We start from the raw sequence: 20,065 nt of genomic DNA on the forward strand, positions 1-20,065 counted from the left end.
GATCAAGAAATTAACATTTTTTTTACATCAGCCTCACCTTAAGGGAGCTGACACCGTTTTGTTGCTACGGATATCCCTAAAAATCTTTGCTAAAACAATGATGTAAAATGCTACATTTTGGTCACTTTGTATTCTTCTTTGAGCTTTCTACCTCTAGCTTTCAGCACACAGAGACATCCAGAGGTCAAGACAAGACACGCTGCCTCTTTAAATATATACTGTTGGCTCAAATGAATAAACAAAAACGAAAAATCATCATTTTATTCTCCCTCAGAGTCAAAAAATGAGCAAATTTGCAGATCAAATACGCTAAAAATACAAAAAGGTTTTCTATAAAAGGAAAAATATGAAAATACACCGGCCACAGACGGCTATCAAAAACATAAACGAGCCATTTTTATTATCGAACTACAAGTCACACTCATTACTGCATCTTGCACACACGAGATACCTAAAAACCTGAGCTCACGTCTAAATTATCAGTGCCATGATGGTGTAGGTGCTGAAAACAAACCTGTTGGTTTTTATGCTTTCACTTTAGATTTTTTTTTCATGGTTTGAAAAAAAGGTCAGGCAAACTACGGCCCACGGACTTAATTCGGCCTGCCAAACAAAAAAGGTAAATATATAATGGTCCCCGAAAAATGTTGTATAAGTCTCGTCCCCGGGGTCCCTTCCTGTGGACCGCGCTAAAGGCCAATGTTGTTAATTTTGATATTAATCAAATTTCATGCAAAAAAAGACAAACTTTTAAGCGTTGGGAGTGTATCCATTTAAATTTTGTACTTAAAACCGGACTTGGAACTAATTAATGTGTCAAAACCTTTTGATTTAATGTTCTATTTATAAAAAAAAATCAGATGAACTTTGTAGGTGTAGATATCTGCAGGCATACTTATTAGTTAATACATACCAATACAATTTATCCCCATGTAATTCTGATGAATCGGATTCAAAATTCTGCATGGGCAGATACCGAACAATCCAATCAATCATTTTTTCCCCCTCCCTGGTTTAGAATATCATAACATTGGATGAATCGGACATCCCATGTTTGTAACAAAGGTAAAATTTTGTCATTCAGTTTCACTTTCTTTACTTCCGGTGTTTTCATAGTTGTTGACTTTTCTCATTCTATTATCACAGTGGTCTGAGGCATTTAATCGCACCACGGAAAGGTTAAATATCTGGAGAATATTCTTAACAGTCTGCCCAATACCAACATTAGTAATGATAAAAAGAGTAATTAAATACAATAATAATAATGATAAGCCACTGTGTTCTCATTAGACCACGAGAGATCAGAACGGCATAGGAAAAGGCATTGGGTTTTATTTCACCATCACACTATTGTTACTCCTGGTACCACAGTGTCCCCTTTTTATCTTTAAAACACACATGATTGATTTATTGTTATACAATGTTGTTTTGGCAGAACTCAATCCCACAATGTATTCAAGCATTATGGGAAATAGTTCAGCCAAAACAACATTGTTTGAATGTGGCACGGTAAGTAAAGATGGTGTGATGGTGAAAGAAAACCACTGTCTTTTGCTTTGATTTCTTAAATCCTAGTGGGTTTGTGGCTCGGATTAGGCACTCTCGCAGTCGCTATAGGGTTCCGATTCCTGCTGCATCCAATGCCGAGGAAATGAGGTCAGACTGACCAATCATTGCTCCATTGCGATGTATCACTCATTTAAACTTTGGTTTTGTTTTAGGTTTTACAATGTGTAATTAATTTGGCATTGGTAGAAAAATAAAACTTTTTTCCCCTTTCTGTGAAGCCCCATACCAAATGACACACAGCCTGGTGATTGGTGACCGCTGTGTTAACACATTTTGAAATGAAAACTTCTCATTCTAAATAGCGGAAGTTTCAAAGTAAACCACAACCTGCTTCCAAAACAAGAACACAGAGCAAGAGTTTTGGGTGTCAGTCCTAGCTCAACTGTTGTCTTGTTTTGGGGTAGAATTGAGAGCCCCTTCCTCCCAATTCATACTCCAGAAATGTCTGAGGATAAGTGTGACTTGTAGTCCAGAGCGACTCGTAGGGACAAAAATAGGGTGTGTGTGCACAGACACACAAATATCGTCACTATAGCCGCGGGAGACATTTCAGTCACATTCAAATCCTTTCCCCATTTCCACATATGCTCTTGCTCCCCCCTCCAGATTTCAAAAAAATGCTGAGAATAAATGTTCTTCCAAGCTGCTGTGTGAGCAAAGTTCATGGGCAGAATTGAAGGCACCCCTCCTCATCTATGGTCCCTCAGCTCTCCTTGTCTAGTGTGGTGGCTAAGGTGACGGTTGTGATGGGTTGCGCGATGCCGTGCACTTGCACTCGCGATATTTTCTTCTGCTCGCACTCGGCCACCAAACTGTTAAGCTCGGCGGCGCTGTAACCGATCAGCGTCCGGAGGTCGCACACAAACTTGTAGACGAAGCGCTTGCCCTGCACCTTGCTGATCATGTCGCCGTCATAATAATACCTGTGGGGAAACAAAGTGAGGATGGCTTCAGTCACGTTTGACTCACAGTGTCTCAATGTTCATCTACTGTATTCTCTCGCCGTATCGCGGTTTATTTTTCGCTACTTTACGGATTTTCATCGTAACGCACACCTAGAAATACCCCTATGCATTTCCAATGCTTTGCGCCCTATTCTGCAGCATAAGGCGCACCTTCAAATTTCTGACCAATTTGAAATTTATGTGCCATATAGTCCAGAAAATGCGATACTTAAATCAAGGTTTGTACTTGTCTTTGGAATGCAACCCCATGAAAAAAGGGGGATTATTGTATCGCGATAGGGTTGGGAGAGGCTGAAGCTAGATCATAAATTGAATACTGGCAAAGGATATAGGGCTATTATGCTCTTAACAAAGGTGGCATGGTGGCTGAGTAGTTAGTGCATCCGCGGCATAGTTCTGAGGTCATGGGAGCAAGACCAGGAACCGGCCTTCCTGTGCAGAGTTAGTATGTTCTACCCGTGTTGTGTGGGTTAATTGGCCAGTCCAAATTGTCCCTAGGTGTGAATGAGCGAGTGAGTTCTCTGTCTCTGTATGCCCTGCGACAGGCTGCCAGCCAATTCAGGGTGTCCCCTTGCCCACCACCCAAAGACAGCTGAGATGTGCTCCTGCGCCCCCACTGAGGTTTAGTGGTGCAGATAATGGATGGATGCTCTTGACATTGAAGAAAATGCATACCTGAGAGCTCTGCTGAGTTTCTCATAGTTCATAGTGGGCTTGTTCTTGCGCTGGCCCCACTTTTGTGCCACCAGCTCGGGCTGGTTAAGCTTGAACTCGCCCTCCTCGCCCACCCATGAGATGCAGTCTCTGGCATCTTTGTCCGTCAGCAGCTCCAGGAGGAACTGCCACAGCTGGATTTGCCCGTTGTTGCCTGCAACCAGAGAACTAGCTTAGCCATTTATTTTTAATCAATATAATAGCTAAGTAGATTTGACACCTGTATGACCTGAATTTGCCTTTAGAGCTGAATAGTGGCTCAAGATTAGTATTAACTCATCAGGGACTCTAGCGCCTGCCGTAGCATGTCTCTGTAACATGAGAGTGGCTTTGGGCATACCCACTTAAACCATGGCTTTTCTTAAATACAAAAATACTGACAACAGCTAATCAATGATTGCTATTTGAGCTCTTGAAGCACATAGTATGTGTGTAAGTATGTAAAATAATAAGTATTGCAATAAAATTTAGCAACAGAGAACTTGCCAATAAGTCACGGGATTTACATTCTCAAAGTTTTGCACTACTTTTAGGGTAGTGATGGCCCTGAGAGAGACACCGAATAGTTGCTTGTGTAGGGTAAACTTACCTGTGCGGTTGCCAGGAGAACTGCGCTCTTCTCCCGAGATGCGTGGCGCTCTGGGGCCGCGGTTTTGCTTTAACACTTTAATGGCTGTGGGCGTGCTGACTTGGGCCGGAATTATCTGCACGGCTGGATTATCAAGAAAAAGATTGTACATGCATTAAACCATCTGGAGTGGAACAATTAGATTTGGTTAATGTTAAAATTCTGTCATACGCTGATCAATCGTGACTGTGGCGTCCGCCCCAGACTGGTCTTGGCTCGCCAAAACATCTAAAATTAAAAACAATGACATCACAATTTGTTCAAAACAATATACACTCAGTCACTGAAGCGGCATACATTTGCGGAGGAGTTCCAGGTGACTCCACAGGATCTCTCCGTTGGGTACTTTTTGGAGGAACTCTTCTTGGCTGAACGCACATAAGTTGCGACCAGGAATGTGGATGCTACCGATTTCCATTTCGTCAATGTTGAATTCTTTCATCACCCACACGGCCCAGTGGATCGACTGGTCAGCTGTCCACAGAATGGGGTCTAAAGAAAAAGAAGAATCCTTGATGGCGGGAATTCTGAACTAAACCAGATTACCAGTTACTAAATTACCATGTTTTCTGGACTTAAAGGCGCACGGGAATATAAAGCACACCTCCCAAAAATTGTCCGTTGTGGTATTTGTTTTATGTATAGGGCGCACTGGACTATTGGGTTGCACAAAAAATAAAATAGTTATCTGGTTGTGCATTTATCAGTCAGATTATATCACTGATCATAATTGCATAAGATTAGATGTAAGGAGAATTGAACCCGGATTGCGGCTGGGAGCAAGCCGGATCCTCTCCCCCACCCAACTGGGGACGACCCGTGAAAAGGCATTTGATTTGATCTCATCATTACACCATTTTTGGTCACAATAATACAACATTGATGTTATTATCCCTGGTGATCTTGTGGATATGATTCGGCGCTCCCCCTGCCGCAATCAGAGTCTGATTCCCGCTGCATCGAATGTAATACAATTTTGAACAACTATCTGTGTCCCTAGTGGCCTCTTGGTTAGAATTCAGTGCTCTTACTATTGCTATCCAGTTTGATTCTCATCGCCATTATAAATATGCAGTTTTGATCATGCGTTATATCATGACAAAAAACATTATATAAAAGTAATGTAACATTAGTGACAATTACATTGTATTCAACTGTAGCCGGAAAAAATGTGTAGGTGAAAAAAAATGTTCTGCTGTGATTGATGTACGAGAGTATTAACTACCGTAGTGAGCAAAAAGTCCCAATTCGAATTCAACTGGACTAAAACCTTGATAGTTGATAGGTTGATGGAGCTCCACAAACAGAATTGCATTTTCAACAGATGTGCTTATTTTACTATCATGACATGACGATGATGTATTGTGGCAATTTCAATAAAGCTATGATAGTAATTTAATACCCGTCAAACTCAGCCAATTACTGCCCTCATTAAGGATTGCAATTGCTCTCTTTAAAAGATAATAAACATTACAAATACAGCGCGGTACCTCTTTACTCACAGAATGATGTAGAATATCGTCTGCTACCAGTAACCGAGACGATCCGGGTTAGAGTCAAAATTGGCAATACAAAAATTGATCAGACTTTTAATATTTTAATAAAAATAGTCAACCATGACTTTCATTGTTGACTATTGTCGCAAGACTTATTTTTCCAACAGACTAAAGCAACTCCACATGAATATTATCTCTGCTGAGAGTCGCTCATGCGCAATAGCGTCTATCTCAAGCAGTAACAAAAATACAGAAATGGCGGTGTCAACATTTAGTACGCCTAACAGAACTAGTGAAATTTGGGAGCATTAGACCTTGGAAACAGCGAAAAACAAATTAATTTTTCGGCACAACACAGAAAAGCAAACCAGTGTGCGTATTTATAAAACACAGTGGTAGCAAAACTAAGTTTGGTTGAGGTTTACTCAAGTATTGATTACAAAGTAAAGCACACAGATAAAAAGTTGTCTGAGTTCGTTTTTCAGCTTCCTCCACTAACAAACCTTCCATTCATTAATCTTCAATTCTCTGGCGACTGCTCGGTTGACATGTTTACTGCATAGTGTAGAAATTAGCACAACTTTGCAGAGGGAATGGAGGGAAAGTGAGCTTTTGGATTGAATTCATATTTGTGGGGAGAACTCTCTTCAGCTTCCGGTAGCAAAAAAAAAAACACTTTCAAATTGCTAGATATGCTAGGGCATTAGCATCCATGAGCACTTCCGCTAACAATGCATTGCGTGTGATGTCAGCAGGATATGATGGCAATTAAGCAAGAGTTGCACAGGAGTCGCATTTAGGAGGAAATGTGAACAATCTCAAGAAATTATCCTATTTCACCCAAAAAAGTTGCACTCCTGACTCGGCCAAGGCTCAAACCTGTGACCTCCCATTCTCGGGAGCGGGCGCCCAAGAGTAAGCCCACCGAGGCGATCTTCGTCCGTCACTCTGCGCGAGAGCCATACAATTTGGAGAAAATCGCAGACTTTTATGTGCGCCTTACGGTCGTGAAAATACGGTAACCGTTTCAATGGCCCACGACTGGTCAACTAGTCTTTAGTTGCAGCCCCAGCGACCAGGTGATGAAGGTGTTGTATCTGAGATTCTCATGCTACTAGTAACCATGGAAACCAGTACCTTTCATGTGGGGGAGAAAACCCCAAACCAAAAAAAACAACATGAAGAAGGATGGGCACCACCAGGCTCTACTTCCCAAAAACACACCTCAGGAGGTTGTTTCTGGATGACCCAGGCAGTTAATGGATCCGTGAATCATGAGAAACAAATCTGTAAATATGCTGTTGGTTCCCAAACTGTATTTCCCACTAACACATGTAAACAGTATGCTATTGAGAGGGGTTTCCTTTCTCGAGAATGCTCCCTTTCCTCACCGTACGGTATGCCGAGTCGGACTTGCTCCTTGCGATAGCCTTCCAGCGCAGCAGCCCAACGGGTCACCTGCTCCGAGGTTTCGTCGGACAGACCGGATCGCTCAACAGCAATGAGCTGCCCCTCATCCACCAGCGAGCCGTCCTCCCCCGCAGCGTCCGGATCGATCACCACTTCCACAGTCTCGACGGGCTTCACGATTTCTAGGATGTTCAGCTTCTCATCGCCTGGAATGTGGCCAAAAAATACATTGCGGCATTGGGCCTTTTTGTGCTGCAAGACCCTGAGGAGTATGGCCAAAGCTTACCTGGTTTGGTGATGAGCTGCAGGCTGAGCTGTACAGTGCCGTCTGTTTTGACGCCCTGATCAAAGAGGCTGTGATCTGGGTGTAACTGCATAGAAGAACAACACATTTCCCCAGCTTTAGAACAACTCTATAAAATTGGGTAAACCGGTTCGGAACAAACAGTGGGCACTTGTGTTAAAAACAACCCCAAAACATTGGATGATATTGTACAAAACAACATCACATTCATTCTATTTGCAATAACCCCTGAATCAGAGGTCTCGAATGCAATTGAGTTAGGGGTCGCTAAAGCTCAGATTCAGGTGAAGTTGGACTAAACGGCGTTTTCTACAGAAACAGCCCTAATAAAAAAAATAATTGAGAAAAAGAGGGAAAATGGGAATAAAAAGAAAACTATGGGGGGAAGGAAAAAAGGTAAAAGGAAAAAAATTAAAGGAATTAAAGAGAAACAAAAAATGCAAGTTTCCTTCTTTTTTTCTTATCTTTAGTTTTTCTTATTCCTTTTTGCATGAGTTTTACTTTTTGTATTACTTATTTTTAAACACTAGACAACCAGTAACATGGAAGACATAGGAAGAGGCATTAAATTTGAAGTCATTATCACGCTATTTTCATTCACAGTACCAAAGAAAAATGTTAGAGAATCCAAAAAAAAAAAAAAAAAAAAAAAAAAAAAAAAAAAAAAAAAAAAAAAAAAACAAAGTCATCTTGAAAGGTGGATATCAACACAAACAACTACGAAAATGGAAAGTATTTGGTGTTTCTGATACAAGATCTGAGTTTGAAGGACATCAAATAAATACAATTTGAATTCGGGGCCAGTATTGTGTTCATAGTTTACGTTATCAATAAATGATTTCAATAAAAAACTGTGTCCCTTATGATGCTTACTTTGAGCTGAAAAAAACAAAAAACAAAAAAACCATGCTGTACACAAGTATGCGTAGTACGATAATAAATACGGTACATGTTATATTCCATTTCATCAATTCAATTATGAAACGCTCAGATATAAATCAAAGCCATATATTTCACCCCTTTTTAAGCAGAAGTTTGATAATACACATTAAAATACTCCAAATGCAGAACAGCTTTTTATCTGCATGGCATTTGATACATATTATGATAAATAAAAATCTAGGTAATTAAAATGGTTTACTACACATGCTTTAATGAAAAATATATGTTTGTGGACAGGGTTCACAAAGGGACACTGAGAACAAGAGTCGCACCCCCCAAAGTAGATTTTTTTTTTTTTACTTTTTGACTGGTGAACCAGATTCAAATGACTGATGGGCTGGCTGTAAGTGAATCCCAGGCTGTATTTTGAGCACGCCTGCTAACCCAAAACAATTTGGTTAAATACAGGGTTTGTACATGGCCTAATTTCCAATTTCTCCAGTAACATTTTAAAAAAAAATCTAGTGTGAATCATTTTTAAAGAGCTTTGAATATATCGATGATTTACACATGCATTTATAAGGACATATAAATTTTTAGATCTTAAATAAATCGCAAACATTTTGTGGGCGTGATCCTTATGGGTCGACAAAGCTTCATAGGACAATGCCATACAAACTAATGCCAGCTGCCGATAATCATGGGGTAAGAAATGCAATGGCAAAGCAAAACATATTTTTTTAAGCAGATTTGTCAAGAAAGATGCCAACAATTTTAAGATAAATATGTAACGCAGTTACCTGAATGTCCTGCAAGCATATTTCATACGAATCAAGTGAGATTTGGAGCCGGGGCTCCAACAGCTTCTTCAAATTGCCGACAGGTTCGTTGATGTCGATGTCCTGCTGGATTAGATCTGCAGCAATGATGGTTTGTTCCTCCATCCTTTTGGCCAGACGAGATGAGTTATCCAAACAGTGAAGTGACTACAAGGTCGGAAAATTACAGAAAATACATTCTGTTGTTCTCACCCCTCTTCCAAGCATGCTTGTTTTTCCTGTTCGTCAATTTCAATCTCTATCATGTCATCTGCTCCACCCTTGGACATTGTCTCTTACGAGAGGGCCAAGCTGCAAAAAGATAAGCAATGAAAAGTAATTTATTTGCAAATAATGTCTGTGGGGGATGGTTTATTTTGATACTTATAAAATAATCTAATGGTGATTGGATTAAAGTGAAACGAACAAAAATGCTTTATGAAGACGTTAACTACATTTTTTACTGTAAAGTGAAACAAATTTAAATGCTATTATAATTTAGTAGAAGAATAGATTTTAGACATTGGTGAAATACCGCCCCCTTGCTGACAGTTACTTGCATCTGCGAGAAGGCATTGATGTCCCAAACTTAAAATCTGATTGCTAAATCAACAGCTTTATCAAACACTGACGCTATCCTTCAGGGCCTTTGTTAAGGCCTCCATACAGAATTTTGATGATTATAACAAGTAACGTTGTAAATGTGACTGGTTAGATGCTTAAGAATAAAATAACACATCCGGAAGCAGCACGGGGATGAAACAATGGAAAGACGGTGACAGAAAATTTGGAAATACTTAACAAGTATTCATGGACAAAATATAATAGCATTAAATGATTCTGATACTTTTTAGGCCAGCAGAGAAGACCTTATAGGCCCTGGCAGCCCTCCACTGCATAAAAAAAGGATTGTGTTATTTCTGAACTATGATTGATTTTGAATTTTGTTTGACCAATTGCATGTCTTTGATAGTATGAATCATAATTACTAGATTGGACAGGTTAAATGAGTAGTTAGGATAATGTATGCCCCATAGAAAGTTCCTCGTAGTCTCTTCCTTAAAATGTTATACGTCAGAAACCTTTTGGTGCAGAAATAATAGCAGTGCAGCATGCCTTAACTGTAAAAAACTTATACGCAACATACAGGTTGTCAATGAGTTGTAATAACAAAACTGAAAATTTCAGTTTTGGGGTAAATTCACTCTCATCGCATTTGTATTCATCTCAACTTTTATGGTTTTATTTCATAAATCAAAAATAACATGTTTGAAAATGTAACTTAGTCGTGTATGCAGTGTAGTCTTGGGTTAAAGATTATTGTGTTATTTGATGAGTTAAAATAATTAATTAAAATAGTTAAATTTCGATCCATGCCTTAAAACTGACTATTCGTTCAAAAAAAATGATAAAGAACATTGGTTGAAATGGGAATAAATTGTGATTATTTTCAAAATAAGAGCAAACAGCTGAAGTCAGGCCAAAACGATCTACCTTAAAATTGACAGTGTGTAAAAGTTGAACACTAGATGCCGCTGTTTTGTGTAGCGCAACTAAAAACGAGTGTTACAAAGCACAAGAATATAAACTATGGAGACTCAAAGGGATTGAAACTGTAATGTTTTTCTTGATGTTTTTTGCCCAGCCTTCAACAAGATTTTCTGCTTACTATTCAAATCATTATTGTTATTTTTCAATTGTGTTTTTTTAACCACTGTGGGGTGCTAAATGATACACAATGTCTGTGAAATTTCCCTAACAATCACCAATATGTTTAGGTTCTAAAGTCAGCAAAATGTTTGGTCTTAATTCACAGAGACAATTGGTCTTCCTTAATAAAATTGGATCCAAACTAAAAAGATGAAAAACTTGCAAGTATTCAATTTTGAGAAGCTAAATGAGAACGTCTTGTCCAACAATTGTCTGGACTAGTGATGTGCTTCTCGACTCGAATCCCTGAAGCGTGTCCCGAGTATTTTAGATGAGTGGTTCATGAACCACGAATCGAGGTGTGTGTTGATGAGTATGGTCACCTTTAAGGTCCTGGCGGCTGGACCACGTGACTGATTCACAAAATAATTCGCTAGCTTTGAGTGTGGCTTGAAATAAAAGCAGCAACGAAAAGCTTCGCGAGTTTAAGTCCCATTCGGTACTGGGAATCACAGGATTATGCACTTCCGATTCATCTGCTAACACATATCTGCAATGTTGGAATGAGTTAATTTATTAAGCTTGGGTACAAATCTACAGGAATTACAGGCAGATGTTACAGTAGAACTTAACAAAGTAAAATAATGTTTAAAATAATGTAAGAAAAAAACTATCATTAAATGTATAAAAAACAAAAGATGGTGTTTGAGAAAAACAATTAGACATTGAGATACAATATGAAAAAGATAGTTGATGTTCAAACAGGAAAACTTTGAGTGCAAGTTTCTCGGAGTGATCAGTCATGATATTAGCTTGAGACCCCTTTAACAGTAATTAGCATACAATCCAAATTAATACAGTTCGATAAAATGTCCTTATTTAAGTTATTGTATTGAGACTTGAAAAATTTCTTATAAGCGCATTATAGAATCTCTTATTCGATTACAGAAGAAAGCCATTAGGATTGTGCATAACGCTGGGTATAAAAAGCTTACAAACTGTTAATAAAATCCAACATGTTCAAATTCGAAGAAAGGTGAAACTTAATTCTCTTTTATTAGTATAAAAAGCAAGTAAGCATCAAAGCCCAACAAATATTTAAGTTACTTCTCTACAGAGGAGACACTCATCAGCTCAGTGGATTCAACAACTTCAAGGTCCAAAATTCTTGCAAAACATTGAGAAGTCATTGTGCCACCCAAGTGTTTTTTATGAAACCGTTTCGATGATGATTTTAAAAATGTCTTTAGTTTACCTCAATTTTAAAAAATAGATACTCGTTTTAAATAAACAAACCAAAAAAGTAGGGCTTCGGGATTAACCGAAATCGAATCGATTACGCGATGTGACGTTCTGCGATAGTGTAACCGCAAACCACCTCGTTTTTTTTCAGGGATTCATAGTTCCCGTTTGTTATTTGATTGACGGAGTGTTTGGCCAACAAGAAGTGTCACATTTCGTGGTTTCACAGTGCCGGCCAATCAGAATCGTTGTTTTAATGGCACTAAACAATAAAGGCTAGGCAAAGTTTGCAAGACACGTGTCCACGACTCCGATAGGCAGGTGTAAGTCTACCAGTCTGTCTTGCAGCACTTGCACAAATGGCCACAAAAACAAACGCCACAGCTTGTAGCTTTAACGGCTCGTAACATTGAAAATCAATCCATTCACTGACCCTGACTCCGAGGAAAGTGAGAAAAGCGCTAGGAAAAGCCGCCCACTAGCAGCGGCTCCCTGGATTTTTCCTGAGTCTGAAAATTGATCGAGGTGGTGTTGGAAGGGAAAGCTAACAGCTAGGCTAACAACTCTTAAGCCACCCTTGCCGACTGTGGCAAGTTGCAAACGCCAGATCCATTACCCATGAAACGGACGACTCAGAGCTACTACACGTGGAAAACCGCAACATTTGTGACTCTTGTATTTCAATCATCATCAAGACCTTGCAGAAGTTGCGGTTACCAGACACTAGCGTGTAGCTTGCCAGTCGCTCTCTAAATAGCTTTCTTACACTGCAAGGAGTAACCCTCCAATTTCATTGTACTTTTGTATAATGGCAATAAAGACCATTTATTCAACTGCGATTCTGTTTTAATTTGTACATTGATAATTGATATTTGGTTAGACATATACTCTCTATCTCTAAGTACGTCATCTCAAGTTGTTAGCATGTCAGCACAGAAAATGCACTTTTCTTTTAAAATCGAAAATCGCATCGAAATTACAATTTAGGTCTGAAAATTCGCTATTGTTTTTTTTCCAAAATCGTGTAGCCCGACATAGAAGATAAGAATACAAAGATTAATAGGACATTTGATGTTAAAGGAGTCACTAGTGGTACTATGTACTGTGTATAAGTTTAAAATGTAATTTATTTGTGATGTAATTGTCCTTTATGGCGGGGTTTTCAACCAGTGTGCTGAGGCACATTAGTGTGCCGCTGGAATTTGCCCAATTTTATCTTTCCAAAAACCAGAACATTGTTCAGTAATTTTGCTATATTCAGACAAGGAACTGTAATAGTCATCCATATCCGTAGGTGGCAGTAGATTTGTATCTACTAAGTATCTGCTCATGAGGTAGCACAGTACATTCAATAGCTTCATTTGCTTAACAAAGCAATTTAAAGTTGCACAGTAAAAAATAAAACATAAATAGCGCACATCATTCTTTTTATTTTGAGAATTATTTTCTTCTTAGACACTACGTACCTGCTTATGGGGTAGTACAGTAAAATATTTGACATAATTTCATTTTCAAACATTTTTGATGGATGGTGTGCATCAGAACTATTTTATAAATAAAAGTGTACCTTGGTTCAAAAAGGGCTGAAAAACACTGTTTTATGGGGTATGGTGCGGTTTTCTTGCTTTGATTTAGGACATGTATTCCCTGCAAGGAAAAAATGAATAGATGTAGGCACTCAAAGGCTTCCGGTTGCAAATAGTTTATAGTTTAATTTTGTTAATAAACGATTTATGTCATTTTTCCTTGAGCTGTGCAAAAAAAGCCCAGAAACAAATATGAGGTGGTGCTATCAGTATCAGCCTCCACTTCTCCCGACTGTACCGCCTTGACTGGTACCCTTGGTTGCTAACGGCTAACGTTAGCAAACTCGAGGGCGAGGCTTTGTCGTCTAAGGGCCAAACGCTAGGCCAACGTATCCAAACAACGCCTCACTAAAGCATACACGTACACTTTGCAAGTGTGGATATGATTTAAGTACGAATTAAACACAAAGTGGAGAAAACCTCTCGGCGATATCGAGAGTGAAGAAAAGTTAGCAACACATTTCTAACAGCGACGTCGCGAGTCCTCGCGTGGGGCGAGCCAAGCCCTCTTACACAACCGCCGGCCCCACCGTAAGCTCAAGAATTGATGATTACCCGTTTGAAATGGCGAACTTTGTTTTTTATTTTAATAAATATGAGCGTTGTGTGGCACTTAGAAACTGTGTGGTGAAAAGTTTGAGAAACGGAAATAGAATAAACGGAAACAAAACAGCATAGGGCAAATGGAAAGGAGCCGGAAATCCTGGCAAAGCTTTACATCGTTGATAGACTTCCGAGAGCAACCGAACGTGGCGGCGCACGCAGTTTAAACGCGCATCATAAAATCCATCGAGGTACTCAAATCGACATTTTATTTATTTTATGTCTCGCTCGATGTTAATTGAACGACGGCGGGGTAAAACCTTAACGTTTGTCGGCGTGTATTGCGCACTGCTTTCTGAACGGGCGGGTGTAAACCGTGAACGCAGGTAACTTCCGCTAAAAAAATAATCCTCAAACTCTACCTTCTTGTTCGCATCTGAGCTTCGAGCACCGAATGGCTTCCCTTTATCAAACTCTCAACCAGGCGGCCTCCGCGCTAGGCTAGCGGATGGTAGCTTGCTAAGCTAGCGGTGAAAATAGCGGGAAGAACAAGACGAGCTTATCCGACAATACGATTTTCCGTCCAATTTATACGAGAGAAATTTGAGTGTTTTTGTAAAAACAAGCATACCTTTTCAACGTGGAGTCTTGCGCTTAATGTGTCGAGATGTGAGCAATTTCCAAGCGACAATTCTCTGAGCTGAGACGAACTTTTAGCTCAACTACTACAATCGTGTACACACACAAGCGAGAGGAGGGCGGGGACTAACTGGCATGGCTTGAAGTTCATTTCAACTTGTGTACTAAACAAACGCTCCATTTTCTCGATCGTAAGTTTTATCTATTTTGTTGAAGCTCTTCTTGTATCTTTCCTGTTTTCTTTATCAATAATGGTTGATCATTTGTCAATATCCTCTTGTACCTGTTGGATCTAAAGGGGACAGCGTGTATTATTTCATTAGTAGATATCGCTAAATAAATGAAGTGTACATGCTGAACTCTACAAGTTATATTTCGTTTGTTTTTTTAAAATAGATTTATCAACCTGGTTTTGAAACGCTCACAATTCAAGCAAAAAACTTATGTGCACGTTTTAAGCACTTAATTTGATACTTGGTTTTACAGTATTACTGTAGCATACCTGTCAACCTCCACGGCTCCATGCCCGTACAAATTGTCGTATTTACCCGTACAAAATAATCGTACACCATTTTTTTCCCGGAATGATGCATGAGGGGAAATCCCCAGGCGGCAGACGCATGTGCACAGTAGCATCAAAGCGCTCGCTTCGTTTGCAACGGAAAAAAACCCGATACCGAGATAGAGGGTTCCGCGGCGAACTCCTTTGACTTGATTGATTTCCCGTTTCGTGATAGTCGGTGTATACCGGATGGTACCAGTCATTGACAAATTTGCGTTTTCCCATACAGATTTCCTTGTACGTCGTACTCGTCTTAAAATGTATTAAAAAATGTACTTTGTACGGCAAATCCGTACAGGTTGAGAGGTATGCTGTAATTGTACGTAGTTTATCTGCAGTCGGGTTTACAAAGTTTTACTGTAGTTTTGCTTTAGTATTTTTGTGGTATTACTGTAGTTTTACTTTGGTAGTATTTCTGTTGTATTTTAAGTGTACTATTTTTGTAGTACAGTAAACCTCAGTTATTCTTGATTCGGTTTATCCGGATCTTTGCAAAATCATGATAAAAAGCTTGTACGGAGAATTTCTAATGTATTTCTTCTGAAAAATCTTTGCATATTCCGAATTTTATTATCCGGATCTTTGGCTATTCCAAATAAAAACCCTAATCATTTTGATCCATTCTTTTGCATTTTTCCATGTCCATACCGGATCAATCTATTCACATCAGCCCATCACAATCTTTGACGCTACATTCCTGGAAAGTCCAAGTCAACATGACGTCTGCTTCCAGGAAAGTTCTCGACATGAGGCTGGATAACGCAACTTTCCTGGAAAGTGTATGCCATCCTTTTGTCCATAGACAAACGAGTTTCTCTATGCGTTCATCTTTGCGGGACATCTTCCCGATCACTGACTGACTATCTCTATGTGCTTCCATTCAAGTAGTGATCTAATCGTGCAAAACGACACTGAAGGAGACCTTGCTGAGTATCACATGGCGTCATTAAAGAAGAGGAGTCGAGAGGACCGGACATTAGAAGAAAAATTAAAGATCATACAATACTGTAACGATCACACTGGCATGAAGAAGAAAGACATCGCGGCTTATTTTCACATGAAACCTCAAACATTGTCAGATCTTATGAAAAACGCGGATAAATTGAAGAGTCAGCACGCAAGTGGTGACATTTTGAAGGGATCTAAACGCCAACGCATCTGTTCGCACCCAGAAGTAGAGCAGGCACTTCTCATATGGTTTCGCCAGAAGTCGTGTCAACCTCAACTTCGTTTGGACGGGGCTATGATTTTGGAGCAGGCCAACAAGTTTTTAAGAGAAATTAGCCCAGAATCAGAAAGCACCATCTCTATGTCATGGATTGATCGCTTCAAGAAACGTCATGGCATCGCATTTCGCAACGTATGCGAACAGCTACAACAGAGCTATGGTGACGCAGTTCCTTCGAACTATGATCAGTATGTCGCCGTGGACAGTGTCACCAAAGTTTCCCCTGAACTGACGGATGAGCAAATCATTCAAATAGTTCAGGATTCTACTGCGAATGACTCTGAAAGCGAGGATGAGAGTGAACGCGGTACGGAAACAGGAGGTGAAATAATCCCTCCCAAACTCAGTGAGGTTTACGCAGCGCTTAAGACTATCAGGTTGTACGGTCTCGGTCATAGTTGCAGTGGATTAGAAGAAGCTGCTGACAAGGTCGAAAGAATTTTGATGGAACAGTCTCGTGCTGTAAGGCAATCCAAAATCACACATTTTTCAGTGACTTGATCTTCTAGAATTGAAATACATACTACTGAAGGTTTCGGTATATCCAGACTCGACCAGTCAATGTATAATATGTATGTTTCATTAATATTCTCATTTTATCTGTGTATATATTAACCTGTGAATATATGTTCAACAGAAATTAGATAAGTTATATTCATGTATTTTCTACTAAACATCATTTTGAGGTCAGGGGGTCTGAAAATACCAGACATCGACTAATCCGGGTAATCTGGATAATATTCCCGGTCCATTTGAATTCGGATTAACAGAGTTTTACTGTATTTCCATAGTAGAGTTTTGTAGCATTACTGTAGTAGTATTTTTGTTATTTCTGCAGTAGTAATTTTGTATTATAGTATTTCTGTAGTGCTATTTTGTAGTATTTCTGTAGTTTTTGTAATGTTTTTGTTTTACAGTATGTAATTTTTCCAAGTTTCCATAATAATATTGTTTTAGTAATTCTGTAGTATTTTCATTGCTGTGTTTCTTTTGTATTTGTGGAATATTACTGTAGTTGTATTTTTTGTAGGATTGTTGTTGTAATATTTATGTAGTAGTGTTTTTGTATTATAGTATGACTCTAGATTCTTATGTTGTTGTTTTTTTAAATGAAAGCAAAATATATTTTCTGATTTCAAGCACTAAATTTGATATTTAGTTATGTAGTACTGCAGAGGTTAGCAGCACATTTGCCTATCACTCGAAAGGTCCCTGGCTAGAGACTAGGTGGAAACATACAGTATGTTGGCCTGGAGAGGGATAGGTGCCACCAGGCTGTACTTGCCCAAGAGACACTCCCAGGAAATGGTTCCCATTCACTACCCTAGTGATTCAGGGATCCAACCAACCAGTATTTCTGTTGTACATTTTTTGTTGTAGACACACAAATGGACAACTAGGAGAAAGATGGCACCGCAATACATTATTAGTATTCTATTTATTATTATATATATCGTAGTTATATTTTTAGCATTTTCATTTGGCAGGCCAAATGAAAAAGCCTGACAGGCCGCATGTGGCCAGCGGGCTGCACTTTCCGCACCCTAGGTGAAACTCCTGATATGTAAAATAAATGCCTATTTTCCCAGCTATGGTATTTTGCACTTTTATATGATACACTGTTTTTCTTGCCTATTTTATAAGTCAATAGGTTTTTTGTCTTTATTTTACCAACAGGAGGCGCTAAATAAATGCATTCCGTCCCCTTTAGTACATTGCACCTTTCTGTATGTTATCAATAACAAAATAGCATTTCACTATTGAAATGTGTCACTGTGTACTGTATAGTCATGATTGTATGATTTATTTTTTACCTATTCATTATTTCAGTGATTTATAAATTATTTACTCTTCAGTCATTACTAACGCATTTTATGATGATTGATATATCCATCCATTCAGTCTCTGTCAGTGCACTCCAGCTCTTTCAAGCTGAGAGCTACTTTTTGTTACTAATTAGCGCGAAAGGCACCTAGTTTGTTATACATTTCTAAAATAACTGACGTTATTACTAGTAAGTTTCTATGATATTATCAGGTTAATATTTGAAGGTAATGTAAATACAGTAGACTCAAGCACACAAAAAAAAAGAAAATCGCAATGAACTGCAGGAACTTCAGCTGCCCTTAAAAAGGCACCTTGGCCGCGCATTGGAGACCCCTGCTCTATGTTGTTTCAAGTGGTTTTAAGTTTGCTGTTTCTTTATTGTCTCGTTTTGTGTGTTTCACATTCTGAGACTTGGGAGGGGTTCTCATTGTACAATTAATATTCGGACGCAGCACTATGAGTTGCATTTCAGTGTCTGAAAGTGCTGTACAAGTAAGTGTTGGTTTGATTTAAAGTGTTTCAATAAAAAGTGTTCAAAAATATATGTATTGGCTCTCATGTGCATGTTTCAAATTCTCTAGTGTAGTTACAATTCTAAAAAAAAAACATTTTTTTCTAAACAAAATATGAGATTTTATATGTTGTAAGTAGAAAATTATAAAATGATGTTTGCTGTGTCCAAATTTACAGGCTACATCCTCTAAAGCAGTGCTTCTAACCTGGTTTTATCTGAGGACCTACCTTTCCACCCTGATGACAAGCAGTGTCCCAAATGAGAAATAAATGCGCACTTCTTGAACGTATCAAACTAAAGAATTGTGCAGTTTAAAGCACGTATAGGGATATGTACTAACCTTTCTTTAGAAAAAAAGTACCAGCAAAACGACTTCAAGTAAAATAGGCCTATATACTCTCATATAAGCCCCCATCGCATATAAACAACCCCCTAAAACTGCTTTAAAATAGCCACATTTTAAAATAAATTCAAAATATTAGGGCATGTACCTGAACATCGAATAATTTAATTGTGAAACAGTACTAAACTAGGTAAAAAGCTACAAATATATTTTTAAGCCATTAACTGTACTTCAAAGTAGCACTTTAATGGCTGACATTCCTACATTTTTGTCATATTTTCCAACCTTCCTTATTCGACTAGATCGTTGTCACTGTTTTCACCTTTTTGTTCCCCTTATTACTTATTTTCTTGAGACTCATTATGGGCAAAAAAGTCATTTAAACCAACAAAATCCCAATGAAATGAGATGTGGTCTCTCAAATGGGTGGGTTGAACAGAAAAAAGATTGAGCAGAGCATTATTGCGATCTACTGTTGAGTTTAATCGAGACTTGTTCTTCTTAACATTATTTTGCCAAGGCATAACCTCCACTAAAAACAGGTCTGCGACCCACTATTGGGTCCCGACCAACCAGTTGAGAAACCGAAAGCGGGGTTCTCCAACGTGGTGATATGCATTTCTAAAAGAACTTATGTTGATTATTGGACGTAATTTTAGTCTAACTGTCTAACAGTTAGACAGTCAATGAATAAAGAATTTTACTAGAAAATCAAAATGTCCCAGCACTGGTAATCTATTTTCAGAACAGGCCTACGGGGACCTCAGCTGTTCTCAGGAACACCCTGGTGCATGCCGGCACCACGATTTTTTTTTTTAACGATGTTTAACACAAAAAAATACATAGTGTTCGAGCTTGTTATAGGTTATTTTCATAAACAGTGTCTCCACCCTGCCATTTCCTAACAAACATTCTCCCAAAAAAGCTTATTTTTATTTTTTGAATGTTGAAAAAACTATATAGATCATTTTCGACTTCAGGAAAAAACAGCTGAACCATGCCCCACTTCTCATCAACAACATGTTTAAGTGTGCACATCACTGACAAACTCACCTGGTCTGTGAACACTGCATCACTGGTGAAGAGAGCGCCGCAGCGCCTTTACTTACTGCGGAGAATAAGGAGAGCCCATCTGCCCCCAAACA

General features: G+C 38.9%; 1 protein-coding gene and 1 long non-coding RNA gene across 4 annotated transcripts; one reads left to right on the forward strand and one right to left on the reverse strand.

Annotated features, from left to right (window-relative positions):
- Positions 1-247: 247 nt before the first annotated feature.
- Positions 248-14,583, reverse strand: gabpa (GA binding protein transcription factor subunit alpha). Of its 3 annotated transcripts, none has more exons than XM_088353564.1 (10): positions 14,439-14,583; positions 9,000-9,098; positions 8,769-8,913; positions 7,069-7,153; positions 6,764-6,988; positions 4,174-4,368; positions 4,048-4,104; positions 3,838-3,960; positions 3,210-3,402; positions 248-2,492 (listed from the first exon to the last, which is right to left on the reverse strand). In XM_088353564.1, exons 2-10 carry the CDS (start codon positions 9,074-9,076, stop codon positions 2,273-2,275), a joined length of 1,320 nt encoding a protein of 439 aa, XP_088209690.1. In that variant the 5' UTR covers positions 9,077-9,098; positions 14,439-14,583; the 3' UTR covers positions 248-2,272. The 3 variants fall into 3 exon arrangements, with proteins under 3 accessions (XP_088209690.1, XP_088209691.1, XP_088209692.1); XM_088353565.1 differs by lacking the exon at positions 14,439-14,583 and adding an exon at positions 14,230-14,349; XM_088353566.1 differs by lacking the exon at positions 14,439-14,583 and adding an exon at positions 13,246-13,377.
- On the forward strand, positions 13,829-18,605 carry LOC148353095 (uncharacterized). Its single transcript, XR_015852778.1, has 2 exons — positions 13,829-14,058; positions 15,679-18,605. It is a non-coding gene; the product is annotated as an uncharacterized LOC148353095 (long non-coding RNA).
- Positions 18,606-20,065: the final 1,460 nt, after the last annotated feature.

This window comes from Urocampus carinirostris, chromosome 14 (genome assembly GCF_059441175.1).
Source record: "Urocampus carinirostris isolate Australia breed hairy pipefish chromosome 14, RoL_Ucar_1.0, whole genome shotgun sequence".
Taxonomy (NCBI): domain Eukaryota; kingdom Metazoa; phylum Chordata; class Actinopteri; order Syngnathiformes; family Syngnathidae; genus Urocampus; species Urocampus carinirostris.

What these genes read in the sequence shown, in the direction of transcription:
- gabpa (XM_088353564.1), bottom strand. Translation starts at nt 9,076, where the DNA reads ATGTCCAAGGGTGGAGCAGATGACATGATAGAGATTGAAATTGACGAA. An exon ending in CAAGCATGCTTGGAAGAGGG is followed by an intron (nt 8,914 to 8,999) that starts GTGAGAACAACA and finishes TCTGGCCAAAAG; the next exon opens with GATGGAGGAACAAACCATCA. An exon ending in CCTGGAACTCCTCCGCAAAT is followed by an intron (nt 4,105 to 4,173) that starts GTATGCCGCTTC and finishes TTTTAATTTTAG; the next exon opens with ATGTTTTGGCGAGCCAAGAC.